The following is a 25,050-nucleotide window of genomic DNA, read 5'->3' as shown; positions in this document are numbered from 1 at the left end:
ATTGTATCTATCCCCTGCTAGCCAGAAAGAGACTCAGTAGCAGTAAAGGGGGCCCACAAAAGAAAAGGACATCTAAATATTGTTTTGTTTTTTTGCCAGTCCTGGGGCTTGAACTCTGGATCTTGGTCCTGTCCCTGAGCTCACGGCCACACTCTACCACTTGAGCCACAGCTCTACATCCAGCTTTTTGTGATCAATTGGAGATAAAAGTCTTACAGACTCTCCTGCCTGGGCTGGCTTTGAGCCTCGATCCTCAGATCTCTAAGGTGATCTTCTCCCATGATTCTAGAGTTACATTGTACAGCATCCTTAGGCTGCTGTAGGAAAACCCCCGTACAGCAGGCATTTGTGATAAATTAGGAGGCTTAACTTTAACCCTCCTCAGGCCCTCGATAATATAGTCAATAAAATGTGTTCAGTGCCATTTGTCCACTTCACTGTCTGGACCCCACTTGGGGTCTGATCTAGCCTGCTCTCCAGTAGGACAGGGGTGCAAGCTCCACTTCCCTCACTCCTCCATTGTAGGAGGCTCTTCCCTCTTGGTAAAGGCCATGTGATAATCATTTCCTGCTTCTCCTTCCTGGTTTCAAACTCACTGTTTCTCCAGAGAAGTCAGAGTCTGATCCAATGCCATCACATCCTTCCAGGAGAAGTTCGAGTTTTATCTCCCCTCCCTAAAGGCTTAGATATACCGGCCAGGGTTTTCCATATAACTATACAAGTCCTTTTCTTTCAATGCTAGTTCTGGGGCTTGAACTCTGGACTTGGGCCCTGTCCCTGAGCTATTGTGCTCAAGACCAGTGTTCTACCACTTGAGGCAGAGCTCTACTTCTGGTTTTTGGTGCTAAATTGGAGATAAGAGTCTCATAGATTCTCCTGACTCTGCTGGCTTTGAATCATGATCGTCAGATCTCAGCCTCCTAAGGAGCTAGAATTGTAGGTGTGAGCCACTAGAGCTGGCTTCTAAATCTTCTTAAATCTCTTTAATTTCACTTAACCCTTGCCCTGTAAAGCATCTGGAGGGGGAACTGTCCGAATGGGGGCTGGGAACTCCCACCTCCTCTCACATGGCCACAAGGGATACTTGGAGGAACAGCGCGGTCCATCCAGATGGGATGGGGTGAGGCAAACTGCCCCCTGGGAGCAGAGCTCAGGGCCCGTGGATGGGGGATGAACTCTCTGGACTCTTTGTCTCTTTCTGGCTCCATTTTGGAGTGTGGGCCATGCAAAATGGCCGAGGTTTTAGAATTCAGTTTTCAGGTGCTCAGCCACAGAGTTCTTAAATAAAGGCACAACTGGACAGAGGGAACTTCCACCATTTCCCTTCCCATTTACAGAAGAGAGGTTAAGATTGTGTTATAGTTTAGTATCCCCCCTCAGGACCTATTTCCTGATCATCCAGCAGGCCTTGGGGCCAAGCTTGGGTACAGTAGAAGATGAGAATTTTCTTGGGAAGGCTTTGTGGATCCAGGTGTTTCCAGGGTTGCACTAAAGATGCCAGGGGGGTGGGGGTAGGAGTAGTGTACAGGTGGATCCATCTGGCGTTTTAGTTTGTTTTTTTTGGGGGGGGGGTCCGGTCATGGGGCCTGAACTCTGGGCCTGGGCACTATCCCTCAGCTCTTCAGCTCAGGGCTAGTGCTCTACCACTTGAGCCACAGCGCCACTTCTGGCTTTTTCTCTTTTTGCTTATGTGGTGCTGAGGAATTGAACCCAGGGCCTCATGCATGCAAAGGAAGCGCTCTACCACTGAGCCACCTTCCCAGCCCCCCATTTTAGAAGGTGAAACAGACATACTTAGACAGGAAAAAAAGAAAAACTCGGATCAGGCTTCCAGTTAAGCCAGGTGTCCCTGGGGTAGAAATCCCACATAGGGATGGCCTCCCTTTTCCCTTTTCTACCCTCCACTGCCACCTATGGTCAAGGCCAAGAGAAAGGCTTAAGATCCAGCCCCACTTCAGCCATCCTGCCAGCAGGGGCTGATGGGAAAGAGAGAGGGAGAGAGGAGGGGTGGGTGGGGGAGAGAGGAGGGGTGGGTAAGGAAGAGAGGGAAAGAGAGGGGGGAGGAAGAGAAGGAGAGAGAAAAAGAGGGAGAGAGAGAAGAGAGGGAGAGAGAGAGAAAGAGAGGGAGAGAGAGAGCGAGAGAGAACACCCTCATGGCTAGTGGGGAAAGAGGAAAAGATCAGAAGAGTCAGTTCTCTCAAGGTAGCAAGGCAGTTCAAACAACCACCAGAATCTGGTTGCCTATCTGTGACCTGTAGTTGGCTCACAGTGTCTACCCTCACACCTTTAAACAGAAAGTATCTAGACCAGAAAGTGCAGTGCAAGTCTGCTGCAAAGCTGGATGGTGCAAAGCATGGTCAGAGGTCTCCTTGGAGATCTGGACCCCACAGGAGTACTGGCCAACATCAGGGTCACTTCCAAGGTGCTCTGCTCCATTTAAGCTGATCTCAGTGATCTCAAGATGTCTTTGTGCACCACATGGGCACCAAGATGATGCAAGCATGGGTTCTTGTTTTCTAGACAGTATAGAAATAAGGCCAGGAATAGAAAAACACTTGAGCAAAAGAGAAATTTGGTACAAAAGGAAAAATAAAACTGCCTGGAGCTGGGCATCAGTGGCTCACGCCTGGAATCCTAACTACTCAGGAGGCTGAAGTCTAAGGATCACAGTTCAAAGCCCTCTGGGGCAGGAAAGTCTGTGAGACTCTAATCTCCAATAAACCACTAGAAAACTGGAAATGGTGCCGTGGCTCAAGTGGTAGAGCACTTGCCTTGAGCTGAAGAGCCCAGGGACAGCGCCCAAGCCCCACTATTGACAAAACAAACAAACAAACAAACAAAAAACTGCCTTGGGGCTGGAAAGTTGGCTCATTGGTAGACTGCTTGCCTTGCATGCATGAGACCCTGGATTCAATTCCTCAGCACCACATAAGCAGAAAAATCCGGAAATGGTGCTATGGCTCAAGAGGTAGAGCACTAGCCTAGAGCTGTAGAGCTGAGGGACAGCGCCCAGGCCCAGAGTTCATGACGCAAGACTGACAAAAAAAAACAACAAAAAACAGAAAACAAAAAAACCACTGTCTGGAAAAACGGACAAGGAGCCAGAGCTGGTTATGGGAGGAGGGTCTCCTTTTATCCCCTCCTCAGGAATTGGGGGGCAGGCAGAAAGAGTTGGTTTTTCCTTTCCCAGGAAGGCCAGGAACTTTTGCGCTGGTGGGGGGAAGTCTGGGTGGGTGGGGAGTGGAGGAGATTTCAGGAGTGATGGATGCTGGGGTCCTGGGAGAGGGACCCTAAGATCAGTGAAAGCGATGGGCTGCTGCTATTTATTTATTTACTCATCTATTTTTACTATTAAGGCCACTGCCTGCAGCTGTCTTTCTATCCATCTATTACCTCCATCACAGTCGATGAGGAATAAATACAGGGCTTAGGGTTGTAGCATATGAGAGGCTCTAGGATTCATACCCCAACCCCCCAATAAACAGAGAGGCATCCCTTCTACCTAAAACATGAAAGGGGAATGGCCTTAGAACCACTTCCTCGGACTGCCTTAACCTCCCATCATCTTAGAATTGACAAAAGAGACTGAGTATGTGCTTCTGTATCACTTCTCACTAGCCTGACGACAGACTCGGGAGTCCATCTGTATTCTAGCCTGGGGAGCCAGCCAGGGACTTCCCAGGTAAACAAAGAGGACGCAGGCTTCCATGCCTGGATTTCCCCTCTCTCTGCCTCTGCACTTGTCATAGGAAACTCCTTGTTCCTCTTGGTCTCACGACTCCTGCACAGACCCAGCACGCACGCCAGACACAGCTTGGCTCACACATCCTTCCAGCTGGCCATTCTCAAAGGCTTAGTCTGCCAGAAACTAGTGACGCTGACTTTCACCCACTTGTTATTGGATAGAGAAAACCAAAATAAATAAATAAATAAAATATGTGGTTTACCAAGTGCCAGTGGCTTATGTCTGTAATTCTAGCTACTTAGGAGGCTGAAATCTGAAAGTCATAGTTCAGAGCTAGCCCAGGCAGGAATGTCTATAAGACTCTTATGTCCAATTAACCACCAGAAAACCAGAAATGGTGTTGTGGCTCAAGTGGTAGAGTACTCTCCTTGAGCTAAAGAGGTCAGGGACAGTGCCCAGGTCCAGAATTCAAGCCCCATGACTGACCAAAAACAACAAAAAAAGAAAACAAAAGTGGTTCCTGAGAATGTGTCTTAAAAGCTCATTAAAAAAAATATTGGGGCTGGGAAGGTGGCTCAGTGGTAGAGCACTTGCCTTGCATGCATGAGGCCCTGAGTTCGATTCCTCAGCACCACATAAGCAAAAAAGAAAAAAGCCGGAAGTGGCGCTGTGGCTCAAGTGGTAGAGTGTTAGCCTTGAGCTGAAGAGCTGAGGGACAGTGCCCAGGCCCAGAGTTCAGGCCCCACGACCAGACCCCAAAAAATAAATAAATAAAATATTGCTGGTGATTGTTGATTGCCTGTCTGTTTAATTGATTCTTTCTTTTTCTCTTTTTTGGTTCAAGACTGGAACTGGAACTTGGTATCTGACATGTTCACTCATTGGTTAGCACTATACCAGTAGAGACATGCCTCCAACCCCTGACTGTTTAGTTGAAATCTCCATGAAGTATGACACGCACAAATATTTTGCTTGGTTATAGCTCAGTGTTTGCCTTATTTGGACATGATGTGGTGAGGCCTTTGCCTTATATGGCCATGATCTGTGGCAGCCTATGATGAGCTGAACTTCAGCTGCTATGTTTGCTTGAGATTCAACTATGCATTGGAAGAATATATTCCTTTTGGTTGTTTCTGAGGGGACAGGGACTTTAACTCAGGCTTGCTGGGCTTACTTAGATGGTTAGCGCTTTACCACTTGAACCTTGCCTTCAGATGGCTTTTTGCTGGTTACTTTTGGAGATGAAATCCAGTTGACTTTTCTGTCCTGGCTGACTTCAAACCACAATCCTTGGAATCTCAACCTCTTGAGTAGCTAGGCTTATTGATTTGAGCCATTGGCACCAACAGTGGTGGCCCAGACTTTTAACCCCATTTTCAAGAGGTGGAGGCAGGAGGACCACAAAAGAAAAAGTGGTGATGAGCCAGGTGTTGGTGGCTTACACCTGTATTCTAGCTTCTTGGAATACTGAGGACAGACAATCACAGTTCAAAGTCAGCCTGGGCAGGAAGGTCCAAGAGACTTATCTTCAATTAACCACCAGAAAACTGGAAGTGGAGCTGTGGCTCAAAGTGGTAGAGAGCCACTCTTGATCTAAAGAGCTCAGGGACTGCACCCAGGCCATGGTTCCAACACCATGACTGACAAAGAAAAGAAAAAGTGGTGATGGAATCTTCAAGGTGTGGGGCCTAGTTCAGGCTTGGTGGCATAGGCCTGTTTTCCCAGCTGCTCAGGATAAGGAGGCAGGAGGATCATGATTTGAAGTCAATCTGGGCAAAGGATGAGTAAGAACTTTCTTACTTTCTTTTTTGGCTCTTAGGTTATCCCATGAAAAATACTCCTAGGAAAGTCCTATAGTTACAATCCAGGCAGGCTACGGAAACTCAGGGATTGCCAGATTTGCCTGAAATCTTTGATCCAGACAGATTAAATCTCTTCCTCAGAGAATCTAATTCGCACTCTTCAAACTACATCCAATAAAACCTTTATCCAAGGGGCTGGGAAGGTGGCTCAGTGGTACAGTGCTTGCCTTGCATGCATGAGGCCTGGGTTTGATTCCTCAGGACCACATACACAGAAAAAGCTGGAAGTGGGTGCAATGGCTCAAGTGATAGAGCACTAGCCTTGAGCTGAAGAGCTCAGAACAGTGCCTAGGCCCAGAGTTCAAGCTCCACAACCAGCAAAAAAAAAAAACAAAAAAACCTTTATTCAAGTCAAATTTCCCCATTACCTTCCTTCCACCCAACTCCATCCCACAGTTAGAGAATAACCCAGACCTGAATCAACATTCTCATACCCTCCTACAGAACCTTCACCAACTACATCCATAACTCAGCTTCAGATAACACCTTCATAAAACATTCATCATAGGTGGCCTAGTCCCAAAAAACTTCCAGCAGAAAGAACTGCCTTCCAGCTCTGAAATATAGCAGAATTTGTTGATCACAGGATATTTGGGGGAAAGCAGTGAAGAGGAAGAGAAATGCAGTGAAGGATCATTTCCACGCCAGAACAACCAAACTGCCAGGATGAATTCATTACCTCCTGTTTATTGGGAACTTTACTAAGGGCTTTGTGCTTTAAGATCACAAGTAAAGCTTTAAGGGGTCTTCAATAAAGTCAGTCAGTGGGGCAGAGAGCATAGGGATTGAAAAGGAGAGTTGAAATTGGAGCTTGTGGGGCTGTTAGTATCCGGATCTGTCAAGTCTTCTTCCTTTCAGAAATGCTGTTATCTGCAGCAAAACACACACAGTTCTGTCATCACTGGGTTCAAGACTGTAAGCTCAGACTCTCCATTCCCTTTATACCCCACCCCCATTTCTTGGTCCTGTCCATGTCCCAAGGAGATCATCACCCCTGTACATGCCCAAGTCCATAGTAGCAGGAATCAAGACGTGTCTTAGCCAGGCACTGGTGGCTCAAGCCTGTAATCCTTGCTGAGATTTGGGGGTCATGGTTCAAAGCCAGGGTGGGCAGGAAAATCCATAAGACTCTTATCTCCAACAAACCACCAGAAAACTGGAAGTGGTCTGTGGCTCATGTGGTAGAGGGTTTGTCTTGAGCTGAAGAGCTGAGGGACAGTGCCCAGGCACACACACACACACACACACACACACACACACACACACACACACACACACAGAGTCACAGTCCCGGCCAGCCTGGGAAAAGGGAGTGGGGGGGGGACTCAAGACCCTAGCCCACAAGTTACCAAAGCAAGAGGGACTGTGTGGTTACTGATGTGCATCTCTGTGCTTGTAACCCCAGATCAATGCACATGGATGGAAGTGTTCCTTCTTACTTGTTGCACCACAGACACAAAGCTCTCTCCCCTTTTCCTCTGACTGCATCCCAAGATCTCCAGCTGGGCAACAACTTACAGGAGTCCCTGGTTTCTGGGGTTGTGTGTGGAGGAGCGCAGGGCCCCTATGATGAAGACAGTGCCAATGATGATGCCCACCAGGCCGACCATCAGCCCCAGGGCGCAGACCACATTCTCCGTGGTCTCGGTCACCTGCACGGACTCCTGGGCCTCTGCAAGAGAATGAAGGTTTAGGGTCACATGGAGCCATGGGGAACGGGGCTGCCCTGGAGGCTGAAGCTAACACACCAGGGCATGACACGCTGGGCATGGCGCGTTAGGATGAGGAGAGGGAGGAGCAGGTGCAGGAGGCGCTGGGGGTGAAGAGGGAAAAAGGCTCCATACCCCAGTGACTGAGGGTCGGCGCGTCCAGCCCCCAGTGCTCCACCTTGCAGTCGTAGAAGTCCTCCATGGAGGGAAGGAAGGTCAGGTAATAAAATTTGTGGTAAGTGTAATCTTTATTGGGCTGGAAGACGCCCTCGGAGATACCCTCGGTGACCGGCAGCCCATTGCGCAGCCATGTCACGTTGAGCGCCGGCGGGAAGAACTTGTCCACGTAGCAGATGAGGATGTTGGGCTGGCCCGGCTCCACGGGCTCCTGGGTGAACACGGTCACCTCAGGAGGCTCTGAGAGGAGACAGAACCCGGTAAGGCCCCTGCTCTGGGATGAACCCCAAAGGCTCTCCCTTGGCCGGGGTGGGGATATGGTCACTTTGGGTTGCTGGGTCAGCACCAGGAGTCTCACTCCATTTATCAGCTTCACCTCAACCTCCATCTTTATTTTGTCCAAGTTGGGACTGAAACTCAGCACCTGACACTTTCACTCACTGGATGGTGTTCTAACCACTGAGTCACGCCTCCCACACCTCAAACCTCCCTCCTGAGCAAGGAAGGGAGGGAATGTAAACCCTCTACTGGGCTTAGCAAAAGGGCATCTAGGTCTCCCAATCTGTGTGAGGCAGAGCCCTCCTCCTCTTCCTCCCAGCCAGGGGGCACAAGAAGAAGGCAGACATAGACAGTACCGCTGGGTTCCTGGGTGTGGTTAGAACGCCGAATCAGAATATCCAAGTTTGACTTCATTATAGCCATATTGGTCAGCCCGCCCTGAGCATCAAAGGAAAAGGCTCGACCAAACTCTGGCAGATGCCAAATCGTCTCCTTCTTGTCCAGATCCACATAGAACATCTCATCCTCATCAAGCTCAAACATATACTCCCCTGTCGGTCTCTGTGTCTGTGCAAACATGGCATAAATTGATACATGGTCCGCTATATAAAAACAATAGAAGAAAAATAGGCACAAATTAAAAATGAATATATAAGCCGAGCACTGGTGGTCATGCCTATAATCCTAGCTACTAAGGAGGCTGAGATCTAAGGATCACCATTCAAAGCCTGCCTGGGCAGGATCATCTGTGAGATTCTGATCTCCAATAAACCACCAGAAAACCGGAAGTGGCTCTGTGGCTCAAGTGGTGGAGCACTCGCCTTGAGCTAAAGAGCTGAGGGACAGCGCCCAGGCCCAGAGATCAAGCCCCACGACCCAAAAAATGTCTATCTATATCTATCTGTCTGTCTGTCTATCTATCTACCTATCTGTCTGTCTATCTATCTATCTATATCTACCTGTCTATCTCTATATATCTATCTATGTGGTAAAGGTTTGAGAATGAATATAAACTTTTTTTTTCTGCAGTCATGAAGCTTGAACTCAGGGCCTGGGCACTGTCCCTGAGCTTTTGTACTGAAGTCTAGCACGCTACCACTTTGAGCCACAGCTCCACTTTTGGTTTTTAGGTGTTTAATTGGAAATAAGAGTCTCACAAGGAATTTCCTGCCTGGGCTGTCTTTGAACCACAAACCTCAGACTCTCAGCTTCCTGAGTAGCTAGGTTTATAGATGTGAGCCACCCACACTAGCTCCAATACAGATTTATTTATATACAAAGTCAGAAGGAAGAGGGCAAAGGAAGGGCATATGGGAGAAAAAAGAAGTCTGCCAAAAAGCAGACAGCAGTTAGAAAAGGAATGAAAAACAAACTGAGAAGCAACTCCATGAGAAATCTAGCTGATTCCCAGTCATTCATTCAAAGTCTGAATCACAACAGTGAGAAGGAACATTTGTGAAGCCCGTGTGCCAGGCACCATTCTAGTACTTTATATATTTCACTCATTTATAACAACAAGCCTATGAAATAAATATAGAAAGTGATATTTTACAAGTAAGGAAATGCAGAGTGGTTAAGTAACTTGCTTATGGTCACACAGTAATGTGCAACTTGCCGAGTATTTTTGTTTTTTGCTTTTTGTTTTGGTTGGTTGGGGGGCTTAAACTCTAGGCCTGGGCACTGTCTCTCAGCAATTCAGCTAAAGGCTAGCGCTCTACCACTTGAGCCACAGCACCACTTCCGGTTTTCTGGTGGTTTACTGGAGGTAAAAGTCTCATGGACGATCCTGCCCGGGCTGGTTTTGAACCAGGATCCTTCGATCTCAGCCTCCTAAGTAGCTTGGATTACAGGTAAGAGCCACCAGCACCTGGATACTTGTAGAGATTTTTATCTCCCAGAAGTTCTCAGTTCTGAATGGTTTTTAGAAGCCAGGCAGTAATGGTTCATAACCGTAATCCTACCTACTCTGAAGGCTGAGCTCTGAGACTACATTCAAAGCCAGCTCAGGCAGAAAAATCTGTGACTCTTTATCTCCAGTATACCAACAAAAAGTCAGGAGTGGAGCTGTGGCTCAAGTGATAGATACAAGCCTTGAGTGAAGAAAGTTAAAGGACAGTACCCAGGCCCTGAGTTCAAGCACCAGTACCAGAAAAAAAAAAGTTTTTAGAATCAGAAAAGGACCAAGAATATTACCTTTCTCTGTCTCTTTTTCTCTCTTTGTTTTTTCTCTCATTTGCATTCTTTCTTTCTTACTTTTCTCTTTCTTTCCATCTTTCTTTTTCTTTCTTTCTGTGTGTATATATTGGAGCTTGAACTCAGGGCCTTATGCTCTTACTTGGCTTTTTTTTTTTTTTTGTCGGTCGTGGGGCTTGAACTCTGGGCCTGGGCGCTGTCCCTCAGCTCTTCAGCTCAAGGCGAGCGCTCTACCACTTGAGCTACAGCGCCACTTCCGGTTTTCTGGTGGTTTATTGGAGATAGGAGTCTCACGGTCTCTCCTGCCCGGGCTGGCTTTGAACCTCGATCCTCAGATCTCAGTCTCCTGAGTAGCTAGGATTACAGGCGTGAGCCACCAGCGCCCGGCATTTGGCTTTTTTTTTTGTCAGTCATGGGGCTTGAACTCTGGGCCTGGGCGCTGTCTCTCAGCTCTTCAGCTCAAAGCTAGTGCTCTACCACTTGAGCCACAGCGCCAGCCAGCCAGCCTAGGAAGAAAAGCCTTCAAGACTCTGTCACCCATTAGCTAACAAAAAACTGAGCTGGACACATGGCTCAAGAGGTAGAGCATGGGCTGAGCAAGAAAGCTGAGAGAGTGGGAAGACTTGAGTTCAAACCTCATACTACAAAAATAAATCATTCAGACAAAATCAACATTAATATTCACATTGTGAATAACTTTGGAGAAAATCTTTCTGAGCTTCAGTGTTTTCTTTTCTTTTCTTTTTTTCCTTTTTTTTTTTTTGTTGTTGTTGGTGGTGGTGGTCATGGGGCCTGAACTCTGGACCTCAGCTCTTCAGTTCAAGGCTAACACTCTACCACTTGAGCACTACTTCCAGTTTTCTGGTGGTTAACTGGAGAGAAGAGTCTCATGGACTTTCCTGCCAGGGCTGGCTTTGAACTGGATCCTCAGATCTCAGCCTCCTGAGTAGCTAGGATTACAGGCATGAGCCACCAGAGCCCGGCTCAGCTTCAATGTTTTCATCTCTAAATGGAAATAATTATATCTCCCTGGGACTTTTTTTTTTATGCCAGTCCTGGGGCTTGATCAGAGTCTAAGGACTGTCCCTCAATCAGCCCTCAGTTTTGAGTTTTAGCTCAAAAGTAGCACTCTAACCACTTGAGCCACAGCTCCATTTCCAGCTTTTGATAGTAATTAGTTTCCAGACTTTCTGGCCAGGCTGCCTTTTGAACCACAATCCTCAGACCTCAGCCTGCTGAGTAGCTAGAATAACAGATGTGAGCCACCAGTACCTGATTTCCTGGAACATTTTTGTGAGATGTAAATCAGTTAAGAAACTAAGTAGGGGGCTGGCGAAGGTGGCTCAGTGGTAGAGTGCTTGCCTTGCATGCTTGAGGCCCTGGGTTCGATTCCTCAGCACCACATAAGCAAAAAGAAAAAAAAGCCGGAAGTGGTGCTGTGGCTCAAGTGGTAGAGCGCTAGCCTTGAGCTGAAGAGCTGAGGGACAGCGCCCAGGCCCAGAGTTCAGGCCCCACGACTGGGACCCCAAAAAAAAAGAAAACTAAGTAGGTATCTTCTAAGCTGTGACTAATGCTACTGTTTAACTCTATTAGAGTAAGAAGAAATGAAAGTAACTTTTACATAAAGGGGGAAAATGAAGGGAAAATCATAGATTAAAACAGATCTGGTGAGTTCTTAAAGCCTCTAATTCCTAAAGCAATAACCTGGCTGTCTGTCCCCTCCTCTCACCCAGCTCTGTGGCAACGCTCCTCACACTCACCCTTGATGGCACCAGCTCCTTGCACACTCAGCAGGAAAGCCAAGCAGAGAGCTCTCAGGATCCCAGCTTTAGTCTGGAACATTTTCTCTTTAGGGCGCAGGAGAGGGGTCTGTAATTGATGGCTGTCAGCGCAGGAACAGAGCTGAGGAACTGGGGTAGGAAAGGGACAGACAACTCTGAAAATCTCCCCTTTGATAGCCTGAAAATAGCTTTAAAAAAAAAAAAAAGGTAGAGAGGAATTAGCATAGCTAGATTTAAGCCAATCAGAGAAATAACAGAGTTGACGCTCTCTGTTGCTGGGAAAGAGAACGCTGGAAGGAGCGTTTCCAGGAGCTCCAATCCACAGGACCTTTTCAGTTAGAAAAAGAGATCCGAAAAGAAATGTTTGTTTCATTCAGTTACCTGGGAGGATAAGTCTTACCACATCCCCTCATTCACTTTCATCAGATTTTTCATTCACTATTTTTCCCCCTGAAAAGTGGTAGTTGTTTTTTGTTTGTTTTTGTTGTTTTGTTTTGTTTGCCAATCCTGGGCTTATGGCTTGAACTCAGGGCCTGGGCGCTGTCCCTTGAGCTTCTTTTGCTCAAGGCTAGCACTCTATCACTTGAGCCACAGCACCACTTGGGCCTTTTTTTTTTTTGGTCCGGTCGTGGGGCCTGAACTCTGGGCCTGGGCGCTGTCCCCTCAGCTCTTCAGCTCAAGGCTAGTGCTCTACTACTTGAGCCACAGCACCACTTCCGGCTTTTTTCTTTTTGCTTATGTGGTGCTGAGGAATTGAACCCAGGGCCTTGAGCATGCAAGGCAAGGTTGCTCTACCACTGAGCCACCTTCCCAGCCCATCCACTTGGGCCTTTTACTGTTTAAAGTGGTACTGAGGAATTGAACCCAGGGCTTCATGCATGCTAGGCAAACAATCTACCACTAAGCCACATTCCCAGCCCCATCTGTTCTCATTCTTAATAGCTGCCTTATGCTATATAATTGTTTTCTTCTCTGTGTGGTAACATGTCATTAATATCTGTCTATCTATCTATCTACACATATGTTCCACTGAAATTTCATTACTTATCTAGCTGGTTAAAATAAATATCACTCTCTTGCCTCTACCATGTTTTTTGTTTGTTTGTTTGTTTGTTTTTTGTTTTGGTCGGTCATTGGGGCTTGAAGTCTGAGCCTGGGCATTGTCCCTGAGCTCTTCAGTTCAAGGCTAGCACTCTCACCTGAGCTACAGAGCCACTTCTGGTTTTCTGGTGGGTAATTGGAGATAAGGTCTCAAGGACTTTTCCTGCCCAGATGGCTTTTGAACCATGATCCTCAGATCTCAGCCTCCGGAGTGGCTAGGATTCCAGGCATGAGCCATTGGCGCAATCATATACTAAGTGCATCATACACTACTAATTTGTCAGACCTCTCACACTGACTGCCTGCCTAGTGAGTAGTGACTCATACAAAACTCTCTGCCCATTGGTTCACTTCTCGGGGCCTGTCCAATCCTAGAGTCACAAGAGACTACTTTGGTCATGATCTCTGTTATTTCACACAGAATCTCCATTTACCAAGTTCATTCCCTGGCTGCCACTTTCTCCAGCTGAGTAGCCTTTCCACCTCCAGAATGATCCTTCAAGTCCCCAAGGTTGCCTGGCCAATCACTCTGATGGTGTTTCTGGTGATGTGGTGCAGCTCCATGGCCCAGAGCAGGGGCAACTCCAGGTGAGAGCAGAGTGGCTGTTGCGGGGTCTGGGGGTCTGGGGGGCCTGGGGGGTCTGGGGGTCTGGGGGGGTTCTGGGGGCCTGGGGGGTCTGGGGGTCCTGGGGGGTCTGGGGGGTCTGGGGGGTCTGGGGGGCCTGGGGGTCTGGGGGTCTGGGGGGTCCTGGGGCCTGGGGGGCCTGGGGGGTCTGGGGGCCTGGGGGTCTGGGGGGCCTGGGGGCTGGGTCGCTGGGGGTCTGGGGTCTGGGGGCCTGAGGGTCTGGGGGGTACCTGGGGGTCCTGGGGGTCTGGGGGTCTGGGGGCCCTGGGGGTCTGGGGGTCTGGGGGCCGGCTCAGGGAGCCTTCTCATCGAGGGAAACAGACTTTGAGAAAGGATCGTGGGGTCCTGTATAGCTCTTTGCCCTTTGTTCCCAGGTACAGAGTCAGATTCACTTCTTGTTTGCTATCTAGCCAATCTGTTCTCTTCTCCAGGATGTAGACACAGAGAGGAGAGGAGAGGTACAGGGGACCAGGGCAGGGTATGCTTGTATCTTATGAATAATAAGCTAAGAGGTTTTGTTGTTGTTGTTATTGTTGTTGTTGTGGGGCTTGAACTCAGGGCCTGGGTGCTGTCCCCCCAGCTCTTCAGCTCTACCACTTGAGCCATAGAGCCACTTCTGGGTGGGATAATTGGAGATCAGAGTTTCACAGACTTTCTTGCCCAGGCTGGCTTTGAACCGTGATCCTCAGATCTCAGCCTCCTGAGTAGCTAGGATTAAAGCTGAGAGGTTTAGAAAGACCTTGGGGAACAAAATTACAAAAGAGAGCAACAGAGAGGAGAGTGAAGAAAGACAGACATACAGGGAGAGAGACAGAGAAACAGAGACAGAGATCAGCAGGGTTAGCATTCTGAGTTTCATCGCATCTGTATCACAACCTTGAGACTTGGATCACTCTGCAGACTCAATGCTCAGGGAGTGTGACTCCTGATCCCTAGAACAGACAGGAGCCCTCAGACTTAGAGCAAGGGTTAAGACAGGCTGTGGTCCTACTCTGAAAGCATTCTTGTTGAGAGTGATTCAGCCTTCCCAGAACTTCACTAAAATCTTAGAACAAAATTGTGTGTGTGTGTGTGTGTGTGTGTGTGTGTGTGTGTGTGTGTGTATCACTGTCTTGGGCTCTTGTGCTCAAGGCTAGCATTCTATCACTTTGAGCCACAGATCCACTTCCAACTTTTTAATAGTTAATTGGAGATAAGAGTCTTGTTGACTTTACTACCCAGACTGACTTTGAAGAACCTCAGATCTCCTGAGTAACTAGAATTACAGTCGTGAGCCACCAGCACCTGGTCAAAATGAGATTTGTAGGAAGAATGAGATGAAGATGTGCAGGTATGTGTGGAAAGGTCAGACAGCCCTGGAAGAAGTAATTGGGGAAAGAGCACCTTCTTTGTGCTGCCCCCACATGGTGAGTGTTAAATCACAACTTCTGAAACCCAATACTTCTCTGTCAGGATGCTTTTTAACTGTCTAATGCAAATGTACACCCAACGTCAGAGGAGGAAGACTAGCAAGTAACTCTCTTAGTTAACCATGCTTTCATCTTTGCTTCATAGATACGTCTTCTTTTAGATGGCACCACACTCCTTATAGGATATTACTAGGGCAAACTGTCTTTTCCCTCCTCATTAACAATTTAAACCTCCTGAATCAAGTCCCTCAAACCCCAGGGACCCTCTCCTATTTTGTCAGATCCACTCACTGAGAAGGGAGGAAAAATTTGCCCTTGGTCAACAGGGTGCTGAGAACCAACTAGCAGGATAGCTCAGCACCAGTGGCTCATGCCTGTAATACAAGATACTCAGGAGGCTGAGATCTGAGAATTACAGTTCAAAGCCAGCCCAGGCAGAAAAGTTTGTGAGACTCTTGTTTTTTGTTGGTCATGGGGCTTGCACTCTGGGCCTGGGCGCTGTCCCTCAGCTCTTCAGCTCAAGGCTAGCACTCTACCACTTGAGCCACAGCACCACTTCAGGTTTTCTGGTGGTTTATTGGAGATAAGAGTCTCACAGTCTTTCCTACTCAGGCTGGCTTTGAACCTCGATTCTCGGATCTCAGCTTCCTGAGTAGCTAGGATTAGAGGTGTAAGCTACCAGCACCCAGCTGTGAGACTGTTATCTCCGAGAAACTACTCAGCAAAAGCCAGAAGTAGTACTGTGGCTCAAGTGGTAGAGCACTGGCTTTGAGTAAAAGAAGCTCAGGGACAGTGCCCAGGCAAGCCCCAGGACAAGAAAGAAAGAAAGAAAGAAAGAAAGAAAGAAAGAAAGAAAGAAAGAAAGAAAGAAAGAGAGAGAGAGAGAGAGAGAGAGAGAGAGAGAGGGAGGGAGGGAGGGAGGGAAAGAGAGAGAGAGAAAGAAAGAAAGAGAGAGAGAAGGAAGGAAGGAGGGAAGGAAGGAAGGAGGGCAGGAAGGAAGGAAGGAAGGAGGGAGGGAGGGAGGGAGGGAGGCAGGGAGGGAGGGAGGGAGGGAGGATGGAAGTTGATGTACAGAGGATCATCCCTTTGCACCTAGAAATTCCAGGCTTATTTTCTGGGAACGGCTCCCCAGTTCTGTAGCTAGAGCAGGCAGTGGTTTTCATCGATGGCTCTGGGCTCCAAGTGTGTGGCTTTAAACTTTCCCCGTTTCCTCTTCGTCATGGTGCGGAACTGGTGAGCACCCTATTTCAATGCACACAGCCCACTACCCGCTACAGGACACGTGTTCTCTGGGGCTGCGTGGGTGATGGGATCTGGCATTCAAACAACTTATATCATTTAGGTGGGCTTTGTTTGCTTGTTTTCTGTTTGTTTTTGAGGTAGGATCTGACGTTATAGACCAAACTGGCCTCAAAGGTTGAATCTGTCTTAGCAACCAGAGTTCAGAACTCACAGGCAATTACCAGGCTTGATATCCTTTTTAATAAAGTGACCAATTACTATTTTTTAAATACTTTTTTTTTTGGTGCCAGTACTGAGGCTTGGACTCAGGGCCTAGCACTCTCCCTTTTTGCTAATGGCTAGCACTCGACCACCTGAATCATACCTCAAGCCCTACTTCTTGCTGGTTATTTTGGAGATTAAGTCTCTTGGACTTTTCTACCTAGATTAGCTTTAAATAGTGATCCTCTGATCTCAGCCTCCTGAATAGCTAGGATTACAAGAGTGAGACTTCAGGACCTGGCTTTAAAACACATCTAATACAGCCAGGTGCTGGTGGCTCATGCCTGTAATACTAGCTACTCAAGAGGTTGAGATCTGAGGATCCTGGTTCAAAGCCAGCCCAGGCAGGAAAGTCCATGAGACTCTTATCTCCAATTAACCACCAGAAAATTAGAATTGGAGCTGTGTGGTTCAAGCTGGTAGAACACTAGCCTTGAGCAAAAAGAATGCAGGCCCTGAGTTCAAGCCTTGTGACCAACAACAAAACACACACATATACCCCACCACCACCACCATCACCATCATCACCACCACAATAGGTTACCTTGAGATGTTAATTTGTAGAAGATGAAGCATATGCAGAACAATCACATTGCCTTAATTTCCCCCCAACCAGAGCAAGCCCCAAAAGATTCAGGAGCAGACAGAAACATGCAAAATCAGTGTTTCTTCTCTGTACATATGCATTTATTAGACACTGCAAATGAGAGAGACCACAGTTTCTTCATAAAAAATTCCATTCATCAGCCAGGCACTGGTGGCTCACGCCTGTAATACTAGCTATTCAGGAGGCTGAGATCTGAGGATCATGGTTCAAAGCCAGCCCGGGCAGGAAAGTCCATGAGACTCTTATCTCCAATAAACCACTAGAAAACTGGAAGTGGCGCTGTGGCTCAAGCGGTAGAGCGCTCGCCTTGAGCTGAAGAGCGCAGGGACAGCGCCCAGGCCGAGTTCAAGCCCCATGACCGACCCCCCCCCCCCAAAAAAAAAAATTCCCTTCATCATGCCTCTAGGAACAATGGAAGTCCAGCCTCATTACTATGGTAATTTTCATTGATCAAGGTATATTCCACACCTTTCAAGCTTGAGACTTTCCTCGCACACGTTTGGAAAACATTTTATCATAATAATTACTATTCTTTCTATTATTTGCAGTGCAGGGAATGGAACCCAGGGCCTAACTGTACTAGGCAAGTGCTCCAGCAATGAACTGCACTCTCAGCTTACAGCCATGGAAAGGGAAAAGATACATTTTCAAGCTAGGAATTCTATCTTTCTTTTTCCTCTTGGTGGTGCTGGAGTTTGAACTCAGGGATTTCTGATTGCTAAGCAGGCGCTCTATTTCCACTTCTTTGCCTTGTTTTGTTTTGTTTTCGATAGATTCTTAAGTTTTTCCCACAGGCTTACTAACTGAGATCTTCCTGTCTCTACCTCCTATCTGGGAGGATAGTTAAGCTAGGCTTTTTTTTTTTGGCCAGTCCTGGGGCTTGCACTCAGGGCCTGGCACTGTCCCTGAACTTCTTTTGCTCAAGGCTAGCTAGCACTCTACCTCTATAGACACAGCACTCTACCACTAAGCCACATTCCTAGCCCAAAAAGAAAATTCATTCTTTTGTTCTTTGGCAAGTCTGGGATTTGAATTCAGGGCCTTGTACTTACTCTGCAAGTGTTCTACTACTTGAGCCACAACCCCAGCTAGGCTTTTTTTTTTGCTGGTTGTGGGGCTTAAACTCTGGGCCTGGGCGCTGTCCCTCAGCTCTTCAGCTTAAGGCTAGTGCTCTACCACTTGAGCCACAGCGCCACTTCCAGCTTTTTCTGCTTATGTGGTACTAAGGAATGGAACCCAGGACCTCATGCATACAGGGTAAGCACTCTACCACTGCCACCTTCCCAACCCCCCTTTTTTGGTTGAGATGAGGTCTCTATAACTTTTTCCATGGGCTAGCCTTGAACCTCAATCCTTCTGATCTTCCTTTCCCTAAGTAACTGTGATTACAGGCTTGAGCTACCACACTTGGCCTAGAAAGACTTTCTTTATACCAAACTTGAATAAGTTTTAGAAAATAGCCCCATTTCCAGTATGCAAAACAAGAGCACATGAGGTATGTTCAGGATACTGTCACAGAAGGCAGAACATGAAGTGTGGGAAAGAGAGGCCACAGCGCGGCTTCATGGAGGGGTGATGTTGGCTCCAAGACTGGCAGAGTGAGGCGCACCCCCTGGCACCGGCGGCAGCTCAGTTCTGCTTTCCCCAGCTCCTCCGGGGCCAGCAGTCTCTCTGCCCCAGGGACTTAGCCCGCTGCCAGGATTCTGCCCCTCCCTGTGACACCCTCCCACACCCCCGCCCCCCATAACCACTCCTCTCGGTACTGGCAAAATTCTCAGCGTGCCTGCCCTATTCCATAGACCACTGAGTCACCCCAGCATTTAGTCATATTACATGCGCTGATGAGAAAATGAAGGTCCAGAAAGATTTGGTAACTTGCGTGACATCACAAAGCTCACTATTAGAAAAATCGGTATTTTAGGGCTGGGAAGGTGGCTCAGTGGTTGAGCGCTTGCCTTGCATGCCTGAGGCCCTGGGTTTGATTCCCCAGCACCACATAAGCAAAAAGAAAAAAAAAGCTGGAAGTGGCGCTGTGGCTCAAGTGGTAGAGCGCTAGCCTTGAGCTGAAGAGCTGAGGGACAGTGCCCAGGCCCAGAGTTCAGGCCCCACGACAGGACCCCCCCCCCCCCCAAAAAAAATCGGTTTTTAAAGTTAGGTGCCCATGGTTCATGCCTGTAATCGTAGCTACTCGGGATCAATGTTCAAAGCCAGCCCAGATAGGAAAGTTTTTAAGACTCTTATCTCCAATTAATCAGCAAAAACACAAAACAAACAAACCAGAAGTGGAGCTGTGGCTCCAGTGGCAGAGCATTAGCCTTGAGTGGAAAACTAAGAGAAAGCCTCTAGGCCCTGAGTTCCAGCCCCAGGATAGGCAATAGATAGATGAGTAGATGACAGACAGACAGACAGATAGATAGATAGAAAAATAAAGTACAGCCGGGCGCTGGTAGCTCACGCCTGTAATCCTAGCTACTCAGGAGGCTGAGATCTGAGGATCGCGGTTCAAAGCCAGCCCGGACAGGAGAGACCGTGAGACTCCTATCTCCAATAAACCGCCAGAAAACCGGAAGTGGCGCTGTAGCTCAAGTGGTAGAGCGCTCGCCTTGAGCTGAAGAGCTGAGGGACAGCGCCCAGGCCCAGAGTTCAAGCCCCACGACCGACAAAAAAAAAAAGAAAAGAAAAATAAAGTACATAAATAAAATATAGATGAATAGAGGGTATCTTAAACTTTCACCTCAGGGGGCTGGGAAGGTGGCTCAGTGGTAGCGTGCTCACCTTGCATGCATGAGGCCCTGGGTTCGATTCCTCAGCACCACATAAGCAAAAGGAAAAAAGCCGGAAGTGGTGCTGTGGCTCAAGTGGTAGAGCGCTAGCCTTGAGCTGAAGAGCTGAGGGACAGCACCCAGGCCCAGAGTTCAGGCCCCACGACCAGACCCAAAAACAAAACAGAAAAACAAGGATTCTAGTGGAACGGATACTGCCTGGCACGTTAGTCATTAACGTATGGGGCGGGTGTGTGTGGGGGGGTGTCCACGTTACTGGGCCGGGTCACACAGCAATGGGTGACATCAGGTGAAGGCCACGGGCGCCCCCGGTTGGGCCAGGGCAGGAGCTGGGGGCGGAGTTTGGGGCGGGGCTGGGCGGGGTGCGGGTCCGGTGTCGGTGTCAGGCTCACCCTCCCGCCCTCCCCGCAGAGAATTACGTGTTCCTGTCACTGGACGAGTGCTACGCGTTGAACGGGACGCAGCGCTATGTGGAGAGAAACATCTACAACCGGGAGGAGTACGTGCGCTTCGACAGCGAGGTCGGGGAGTACCGCGCCGTGACCGAGCTGGGGCGGCCCGACGCCGAGTACTGGAACAGCCAGCAGGACTACCTGGAGCAGAAGCGGGCAGAGGTGGACACCATGTGCCGACACAACTACGAGCTGGACGAGGGCTTCACCCTGAAGCGCCGGGGTGAGCGCGGCGGGGTCCGCGGCCCCCAAGGCCATGGAGCGGGAGGGGACGTGGGGGCCGGGTGGGCGCGGGGTGGCCGCTCGGGAGCCGTCGGGGGCGTGGAGGGAGGGCGGGGTGGAAGAGACGGCGGCGGGGCCGGGGCGCCAGGCCGACCAGCCGGCTCCGTCCCGGTGGAGAGCTTGAGGCCGCGCGTGGGTCTAGACGTCGTTGTTAATCTGCGCATGCGTGTGCACGTGTATGCGTGTGTGTCGGTACTGGGACTCGAACTCAGGGCCTGGCACTGAGGTTTTTCACTCAGGACTGGCGCTCTACCACTTGAGCCAGAGCTCCACTTCCAGCTTTTTTTTTTTAAGGTTAATGGTAAATAAGAGTCTCATGAACTCTCCTGCCCTGACAGGCTTTCAACTGTTGTGATCCTCAGATCTCAGCCTCCTGAGTAACTAGGAGTACAGGTGTGAGCCGCCAACACCGGACTTGCTTTTGTTGTTAGAGGTTTATTTTTGTTTGTTTTTATTTGTTTTGCTTTTGGGGGGCGAGTAGTGCTAGAGTTTGAACTCAGGATCTCTACCCTTTGAACCAGGCTTCCAGCCCTAGCTGATATAGAAGGGTTGGGAGCTGGGAGCAGGGTCTGGGCTGGAGGAAGTAATCTAGGGAGGCTCACCCAGTGAGAAGGAAGGCGGGCGTGTGACATACGGCCTGAGAACAAAGCCTGTGGAGGAGAAAGTGCAAGGCCCGTGTGAAGAATTAGGAGGCCAGCCCCCGCGCCTGTGATCCTAGCTATTCAGGAGGCTGAGATTGGAGGATTGTGGTTCAATGCCAGCCTAGGCAGGAAAGTCCATGGTAGTCTTTTTTTGTTTTTGTCGGTCGTGGGGCTTGAACTCTGGGTCTGGACCCTGTCCCTCAGCTCTTCAGCTCAAGGCGAGCGCTCTACCACTTGAGCCATAGTGCCACTTCCAGTTTCTGGTGGTTAATTGGAGGTAAGAGTCTCATGGACTTCCCTGCCCAGGCTGGCTTTGAACCGCGATTCTCCGATCTCAGGCTCCTGAGTAGCTAGGATTACAGGCATGAGCCACTGGTGCCTGGCAAAGTCCATGATACTCTTATCTCCAATAAACCACCAGAAAGCTGGAAGTGGTATTATGGCTCAAGTGGTAGATAACTTGCCTTGAGCTGAAGAGCTCAGGGACGGCACCTAGGCCCCAAGTTCAAGCCCCACAACTGACCCCCCCCCCAAAAAAAAATCTGCTAGATAAGCCATATAGTGTTGCTTTTGTCTTGTTCCTAATTTTCCTAATCTTAACTATGTAATTAAGGATTGTGTATATTTCAAGGTCTTTTCGGGATCACCTGCAACCTAGTTATGACATTTATGTCTTAAAGACCTAGGAAATCTCTCCTTAATGAAAACACTTGAGAAATAATCATCTTAGTGTCACTTCTTTTTCCGTCCCACTTCTAGTCCAGCCTAAAGTACACGTGTCACCCTCCAAAAAGGGCTCCCTAGAGCACCACAACATGCTTGTCTGCCGCGTGACAGATTTCTACCCAGGCAACATTGAAATCAAATGGTTCCGCAATGGCCAGGAGGAGAAGGATGGGGTGGTGTCCACAAGCCTGGTACACAATGGAGACTGGACCTTCCAGATCATGGTGATGCTGGAGATGACCCCCCAACAGGGGGACGTCTACACCTGCCACGTGGAGCACCCCAGCCTGGACGGTCCTGTCACCGTGGAGTGGAGTAAGTTAACGCCTAACTGTTCTATAGACCACATCTCTCTCTTTTTTGCCAGTCCCGGGGCTTGAACTCAGGGCCTGGGCACTGTCCCTGAGCTTCTTTTGCTCAAGGCTAGCACTCTACCCATTAAGCCACAGCACTGGTTCTGGCTTTTTCTGTATATGTGATAATGAAAAATCAAGCCCAGGGCTGCATGCATGCTAAGCAAGCACTCTACCACTGAGACACATTCCCAGCCCAATAGGCCACATTTAAACAGCAGGCAACTCCCTAGCTCTAAGGCCCACTCACCTCATGTTGCATTCTTATAACACTGTGACTACATTTGTGTCCACACATTTCTGTCTCCCCTACCAGCCCCTGAGGGCGGGTCCTCACTGAGGCCATGGAGACCAGCCTGTCGCTGTCTGGGGAAACCCGAGGACTCAGCATCTCTCCTCCACCTCAGAAAATCTAGAAATGGATCATTTTCCTGAATTGCCCTCACATTCCTTTAGCTTGTAGCCTATTCTGCATGAGTTTGGACAGGACCTGGCAGAATCTGCATTATTTACCTTGTGGAGGTCACCAGCCTAAGTCCAGAATTTGGAGGCTCTTTCTAAATGTTTGGCACTGGGGGCCAGTAGCTCACACCTGTAATCCCAGCTACTCAGGAGAACCAGATCTAAGAATCATGATTTGAAGACAGCCTGATCAGAAAAGTCCATGAGACTTTTATCTCCAATTAACCACCAGAAAAATCCAGAAGTGGAGCTGTGGCTCAAGTGGTAGAACATCAGCCTTGAGCGAAAAAGCTAGGGGATAGCACCCAGTCCCTGAGATCAAGCCCCAGTACCAGCAAGCAATCAATCAATCAAATCTATCGCATCTCACTGGGCATGGTGGTTCATATGTGTTATCCCAACAACTTGGATACAAAGGATCACAATGCCTAGACCATAACAAGACCTTGTCACCAAAAAACATAAAAGAAAGAAAAGAAAAAAGAAATATATATGTAGGAATATATTATATATTGTATATATGATACATACCATATATATGTATATATGTGTGTATACACACACACACACACACAGTGTCTCCCTCTCCATGTCTTGTCCATCTTCTAAGATCTCAGACAAGGTCCAGCGAGGGGTGTGGAGGTGACACTCACCCTGTGTTCTGTTCTGTCCAGGGGCACAGTCTGACTCAGCACGGAGCAAGATGCTGACTGGCGTTGGGGGCTTTGTGCTAGGGCTCATCTTCCTTACGGTGGGCACCATCATGCGTGTGAGGAGCAAGAAAGGTGAGAAACGCAACCAGGTGTCTTCCCTGATTTCCTCCCATCTCCGTGATAAAAGACTGCTTGAAAAGTACTATGATGCTGGCAAGTTCCAGCGATCACTGCAGATTTCCAGGCAGAGCAATGCTGGCCTCTAGGGAAAGAAGGATCCCCAGCTGGAGGATTCTGAGGTCTCCAGGCCCAGCCAGACGTGTCATCTAGAGATGCTCAGGCTCCTGGGGGGGTCTGTGCAATGCGGGCAGGGGGGATGGGTGGAAGTTTCTCTCATTATTGAAGATGATGGTTGAATATATTCTTTTTTTTTTATTTCAGCTCCACAAGCACCTAGATAAGTTGGTAAGCACCTTCATTTTTCTTGAAGAGCAGTTGTAGAGTTAAAGTGTCCTTTTTGTGTGTGTGCTGTGACTTCTGTGGCTTGAACTCGGGGCTTGGGTGCTGTCCCTTTTTTGCTCAAGGTTGGCACTCTATCACTTGAGTTACAGCTCCACTTCCAATTTTTTGGCATCTAACTAGAGGTGGGAAGGGCTTTCCTACTGGACTAGCTTTGAACACTGCAATCCTCAGATCTCATCTTCCTGGGTAGCTAGGATTAGAGGTGTGAGCCACCAGAGCCCAACCAGATAAGCTTTTTTGTTGTTGTTTTTGGTGGTGGTGGTGGTGGTGGTATGGTCATAAGGCCTGAACTCTGGGTCTGGGCGCTGTCCCTCAGCTCTTCAGCTCAAGGCTAGTGCTCTACCACTTGAGCCACAGCACCACTTCTGGCTTTTTCTGTTTATGTGGTGCTGAGGAATGGAACCCAGGGCCTCATGCATGCAAGGCAAACACTCTACCACTGAGCCACCTTCCCAGCCCCTAGATAAGCTTTTTGACAAGACTGAAACACAGGGTCTTGCCAGCCTAGGCTGACCTGAAACTTGTGATCTTCCTGCTTCCCAAATGCTGGGATTACAGGTGTGCACCACCGCACCTAAGACTCTGTCTTACAAAATCATTTCTTTTGGTAAGGGATTTAGAGCAAGAGGCATCAGTAATGTGGAATAACTTTGTTTTTAATCTCCACAGGGTTTCTGCTCTGAACTGAAAGACTAGATGTGCCTCAGAACAAGGATTTTTCTGTTTCTTTAGCCTCAGAGGCTGATTTGGGGAGGAAACCCCAGCTTCCTCAAGAAACGTTGCTGCCAGCCAAGTAATTGCTTTGAAACTAGCTTTTCTATTTTTACTCTTTGATTCAGTGCAATTTCTCTCCTGAGGCCTCTATATGCCCTTCTACTTAGCTCATTAAAGAATAAAATCCTTTTTCTTTTTGTTCTGGTCGTGGGACTTGAACTCTGGGCCTGTGTGCTGCCCCTCAACTCTTCAGCTCAAGGCGAACACTCTACCACTTTTTTTGGGGGGGGGGGTCCGGTCATGAGGCCTGAACTCTAGGCCTTGGGCACTGTCCCTCAGCTCTTCAGCTCAAGGCTAGCGCTCTACCACCTGAGCCACAGCACCACTTCCAGCTTTTTTCTTTTTGCTTATGTGGTGCTGAGGAATTGAACCCAAGGCCTCACGCATGCAAGGCAAGTGCTCTACCACTGAGCCACCTTCCCAGCCCCTGAACACTCTACCACTTGAGCTACAGTGCCACTTCCTGTTTTC

The 25,050-nt window shown here is 48.6% G+C and overlaps 2 protein-coding genes across 2 annotated transcripts; one reads left to right on the top strand and one right to left on the bottom strand.

Annotated features, from left to right (window-relative positions):
* Positions 1-6,214: 6,214 nt before the first annotated feature.
* Positions 6,215-11,853, bottom strand: LOC122111099 (HLA class II histocompatibility antigen, DP alpha 1 chain). The gene is made up of 5 exons (XM_042683823.1): positions 11,666-11,853; positions 8,069-8,314; positions 7,392-7,673; positions 7,066-7,219; positions 6,215-6,417 (listed from the first exon to the last, which is right to left on the bottom strand). Exons 1-5 carry the CDS (start codon positions 11,745-11,747, stop codon positions 6,414-6,416), a joined length of 768 nt encoding a protein of 255 aa, XP_042539757.1. The 5' UTR covers positions 11,748-11,853; the 3' UTR covers positions 6,215-6,413.
* An 8,136-nt stretch (positions 11,854-19,989) lies between these two features.
* On the top strand, positions 19,990-24,714 carry LOC122111160 (HLA class II histocompatibility antigen, DP beta 1 chain-like). The gene is made up of 6 exons (XM_042683900.1): positions 19,990-19,993; positions 20,126-20,389; positions 21,849-22,130; positions 23,305-23,415; positions 23,725-23,748; positions 24,475-24,714. Exons 1-5 carry the CDS (start codon positions 19,990-19,992, stop codon positions 23,742-23,744), a joined length of 681 nt encoding a protein of 226 aa, XP_042539834.1. The 3' UTR covers positions 23,745-23,748; positions 24,475-24,714.
* Positions 24,715-25,050: the final 336 nt, after the last annotated feature.

This window comes from Dipodomys spectabilis, unplaced genomic scaffold, assembly GCF_019054845.1.
Source record: "Dipodomys spectabilis isolate Male_0828 unplaced genomic scaffold, ASM1905484v1 ptg000085l, whole genome shotgun sequence".
Classification (NCBI taxonomy): Eukaryota; Metazoa; Chordata; class Mammalia; order Rodentia; family Heteromyidae; genus Dipodomys; species Dipodomys spectabilis.
The sequence above is the reverse complement of the archived record's forward strand: the minus strand, read 5'-3'. Positions and strand labels throughout refer to the sequence as shown.

Coding starts and splice junctions, on each gene's coding strand:
- LOC122111099 (XM_042683823.1), bottom strand. CDS start 11,747: ATGTTCCAGACTAAAGCTGGGATCCTGAGAGCTCTCTGCTTGGCTTTC. Junction 7,674..8,068: donor CCACACCCAGGAACCCAGCG/GTACTGTCTATG, acceptor GTCTCCTCTCAG/AGCCTCCTGAGGTGACCGTG. Junction 7,220..7,391: donor GCCGACCCTCAGTCACTGGG/GTATGGAGCCTT, acceptor ATTCTCTTGCAG/AGGCCCAGGAGTCCGTGCAG.
- LOC122111160 (XM_042683900.1), top strand. Junction 20,390..21,848: donor CTTCACCCTGAAGCGCCGGG/GTGAGCGCGGCG, acceptor TCCCACTTCTAG/TCCAGCCTAAAGTACACGTG. Junction 23,416..23,724: donor GCGTGTGAGGAGCAAGAAAG/GTGAGAAACGCA, acceptor TTTTTATTTCAG/CTCCACAAGCACCTAGATAA.